Source organism: Micropterus dolomieu, unplaced genomic scaffold (assembly GCF_021292245.1).
Source record: "Micropterus dolomieu isolate WLL.071019.BEF.003 ecotype Adirondacks unplaced genomic scaffold, ASM2129224v1 scaffold_74, whole genome shotgun sequence".
NCBI classification, from domain to species: domain Eukaryota; kingdom Metazoa; phylum Chordata; class Actinopteri; order Centrarchiformes; family Centrarchidae; genus Micropterus; species Micropterus dolomieu.
The window spans coordinates 4,160-8,189 of NW_025744074.1; the positions used below are offsets into that span (position 1 = coordinate 4,160).

At 41.0% G+C, this 4,030-nt stretch overlaps 1 protein-coding gene across 1 annotated transcript in view; it reads right to left on the reverse strand.

The window, feature by feature from the left end:
- LOC123967139 (WD repeat-containing protein 19-like) overlaps positions 1 to 4,030 on the reverse strand; it is a gene marked incomplete at its 3' end in the record, with an annotated part of 8,666 nt that overhangs the window by 3,862 nt on the left and 774 nt on the right. The window contains exons 2-11 of the mRNA XM_046043160.1: positions 2,537 to 2,628; positions 2,353 to 2,418; positions 2,105 to 2,230; positions 1,829 to 1,944; positions 1,623 to 1,738; positions 1,191 to 1,274; positions 849 to 961; positions 565 to 738; positions 393 to 463; positions 125 to 297 (exon numbers count right to left, since the gene is read on the reverse strand). Coding sequence (XP_045899116.1) covers positions 125 to 297; positions 393 to 463; positions 565 to 738; positions 849 to 961; positions 1,191 to 1,274; positions 1,623 to 1,738; positions 1,829 to 1,944; positions 2,105 to 2,230; positions 2,353 to 2,418; positions 2,537 to 2,628 — 1,131 coding nt within the window. The remainder of the gene's footprint in view (positions 1 to 124; positions 298 to 392; positions 464 to 564; positions 739 to 848; positions 962 to 1,190; positions 1,275 to 1,622; positions 1,739 to 1,828; positions 1,945 to 2,104; positions 2,231 to 2,352; positions 2,419 to 2,536; positions 2,629 to 4,030) is intronic.

Sequence of the window (4,030 nt, forward strand, 5' to 3'; positions counted from 1 at the left end):
AGTGTCAAGGAGATTTAGAGGTAACATCAGGAGACTGAGGCATTGTATTGCTCTCCGTAAGTGTGTGTGTGTGTGTGTGTGTGTGTGTGTGTGTGTGTATATGTGTGTGTGTCCGTGTCCTCACCCCCTCCACATGGTTGGACACAGTGACCTCCAGCAGGGAGGTGAGGTAGGCCAGCCGGGTACCAAAGCTGTCCCCCAGAATGGGCAGCTTGGTCAGGAAGACGTGGAGCGTCCCTTTCTGTGTGGAGACGGCCAACAGCTGGCCATCATCTGTCCAGCTCAGCTGGTCCAGACCTAGAGGAGGAGAGTGAGAGGCAGATGAAGGAGAAGTGGGCGGTGCGTTTGAGGTGAGCCTTTGACAATATGGCTGGAAAAGAGGACTGTCTCACCTTTGGTCTCATCGTCCAGCCGAACTACATTGCGGATATCTTTGAGCTCAGACAGCTCGTGGATCTTTACGCTGCAACAAGAAACATGGGGTTTTAGTTTTTTAACTTTCACAAAAAAGAAAAGAATAAACAGAATAGCTGTTCTGCTTCTTTTGAAAGCCTGTGAGTGTACCTGTTGTCACCGCAGGAGGCTGCCTTGTTCAGTGCTGGCGAGATGGCCACACTGTTGAGACTATCTTTGTGGTTGCGAGCCTGATAGAGCTCCTGCCCAATCTCCCTGATATGAGTGGAAATAACCACAAAGTACCCATTGGAGAAACCGATCAGTATATACCCATCACCGTACCTTGAAGAGACATGCAGAGGAAGAGATCTAACTTTAGTACAAATATCTCACTCCCATACTGCAGTACAAGTGTTTGGTGGAGTGCCGGAGTGTGTGGTCACATGCAGTACCAGCGGTAGGACACAATGTTTCCATAGTGGCGCTGGAAGGTCAGTTCTATCCGGTTATCAGGGTCGTTGACATTGAAAAGCATCAGTATCTTCTTGTCCACAGACACACTCACCTGAAGCATCAATATTTGTAGGAATGTAAAATTACAACAGTTTTTTTTTTTTACAATGAAAGTACACAGCCAAAGGTGAATATCCTGGCCCCGTGTGACGAAAGTAAACAGGTGACACTTCAACTCAAAACACTAAAATGTGAACATGTTGTGATAAATGTGTGATGTAAAAATGATATAGTGTGCGGATAAGAAGAATGTGGATAAATTAAAGCACACACAAACTCACAGAGTTCTCTCCTTGAGCAGCGGACCTTTCATCTGTCTTCATTACTGAAAAGAAAATCTCAACAGGCTCACCGCGAAGCGTTATCTGGCAACAGAAGAAATGTTTTCCATGTTTTCATTTATTTATTTTACTCCTCTAGTTACTGATACTGTGCTGTTATGACACACATTTGCTGTTCTGTCCTTTTCCAAAGCATCTCAACTTGTATTCGTTTACGTTACACTTCTTTATCAGGTACAGTGTGATCACTCTAGGAGGACTCTAGGACTTTTGGTTGCTCGTAATGTGAGTGACCTAGACAATTAATCATATGTGGCTGGTGCACTTATTTCAAGTCCACCTGGTTAATCTGATGTACAAACTGTATAGTTACACTGTATAGGTAGGACGCCAACATATTTGTGCTGCCTGTGTGTGCGTGCACTTACGCACCTGTCTGACGGTGTCCCCTTCATGACTGCTGATGCTCACAGTGTTGTCATCACTTCCCAGAGCCAGTAGATTCTGAGTACTCCAGCACCCACAGGTGATTTTCTTGGTGTGTTTACCTATCATTTGTGGAGAGAGAGGGAGAGACAATCACTATAACAGAAGGGACTAAAGGTTAACAGAAGCATAAACAAGTATCTGTGTATTACCCAGTACAGGGATCTTGCGTGAGGTCTGCTGATTGTAAATTAACAGGTTTCCTTTGACTGTCCCAACTGCCAACAGAGGGCCCGTCTTTGACCACAGGATGAACGACATCTGATCTCTGTTGAAACCAACAACAATAAAAAACAAACCCAGAGTATTAGAAGTGATTCATAATAAGTTTCCAGCTACTGTCATCTAAAGAGAGAGAGAGCAGTGGCTCTTAATTAACCCAACACTAACTTCTCCCTGTTTGGAAATGTGATGCATGCCTGCCGTACCTCATGCCGCCGTCAATCTGGAATGTTTTATTGACACTGGCATCCCAGAGGTAAATGGAGCTGGATTTTGCAGCTATCACCGCCAAAATGTCCCCATCTTTATCCCAGTCCATTCCCACACAGCGTCTGGGGGAGAGAGCAGGAGAAAGAAGAGAAAGTGGAAAGGAACTTAGACTTTTGAATAGTAAGTGGTAACCACTTAAACCTTTTTGATAAGACAAAATTGGAGCCAAAAATAATGTTCTTACCCGGGAAGGTTCAGTTCAGTCCATATGTGTCCATGTCGATCAAATATTTTCACAGAGTTGTCCTGTCTGTAGGATTAGAAATAACATTTTAGGTAATGCACTGATGTAAAGCTTGTATAAAAGGGAAGGAAATTATTACACAGTTGTCTTAGGATTACATTTCCTAACACAACAGTTTACTCACCCTGCAACAGCGATATAATTACCAAGGGTTTTCTGCCACTTATACAGTAGGTTAGAACCTGCCCAGGCTTTGTCGTTGAGGATGAAAATGCTCTGTGGACACAAAGATTATTTTTTAGTTTTATTTGGAAAAGACATACAAATATGTGAAATTTAAGTGACATCCATAGTTTTCTACAGAGGAATACTTATAACCTAATTCATGAATAGTTTCCACTCATCCAAACCAGAAAGATCATTAATGTTAGCATGCCAAGTTTTGAACACCCTTTCTTTAAGCATTTTTAATGAACTGGAAGCAATAATATTGTAAATTTGTTTTTTTTTAAAAATGCCAAGTAAGGACTTGCCATGAGTTTACACGCTGTCACTCTCTGTGTTTTTGAGGGTCACACCACCAGTATCACATGTCAAAGTGAATTTGAAGACTGCACATTTTGAACAGAAAGCCTGTATTACAAACTGCAGTTTGAAAGACGTGGGCATTAACAAACAGGGAAGATCTAATAAAGACAGTGTCAAGTTGCATTATGGGAAGAGCAGGATCCAGTGTTTGGGAGACTCAAACATTTGCAGACAGTGACTGCAACTACCCTAGTATGTTATCTGCAACAGGTGTGCAATAAAATGTATCTAGCGCTATAGGATGTTCAGTGTAACGTAGTACACAGTGACACACATTTGATTCTTCACATAGCCTAAATCTAATGACCTTACTGGTGATTTATAATGCTCAAATTAGTTTAACTGTCGGATATTACCTAAATCTAAGCTGTTGATGACGGCCACTAACATTATCTTAGTTGCAAAAAAAATGACAAACGGAGTTATGATTATTCTGGTGATAACACACCTAAAACGTAATTCGTTAGTTAGCTTTAGTTTACGTTGTAGACAACAGGCTGGTTTCACTAACGTTACCTGAAACGTTAACTTTACATTAGCTTGGTTTGTCTCCTAATTAATTAACGCTACCGTTAGCACATAGCTAGGTTAGCTAGCTGGCTGAAGGCGCGTGCTAAATCTCAACATTGGAATCATAAAAACAGAAGTAATGCTGGTATTTTAAATGAATTCACTGGTACCAACCTTCATCTTGATGGCGTTTAATTATTTAAACTTGAAATCGATGTTTTCTGTTCAAAGCATCCAAAAAATGTTGTGTGTATCCCACAATGCTTCACTCTGAAGCGTCTGCAGCGGCGATGTCATAGCAACAGCCGTCAGCCAATGAGGTGCCCCCAAAGCAGAGCTGCGGGGAAATAAGTTTTAAAGACATTATTGTGATGGAATAGCACTTATATTTCTATATATTATATTATATTATATTATATAAGAGACTAGACTTGCAAAAGGATTCAAATACATACACAAAAAAAGTCTGAAGGAAGCTAACTGTTTTTAACATTGACTAGAAACAGATATTTTATAGATTGTGTAGATTTGATAGATTTATACATTTGGTCTGATGACATAGACAAAACCTAAAAAGGCA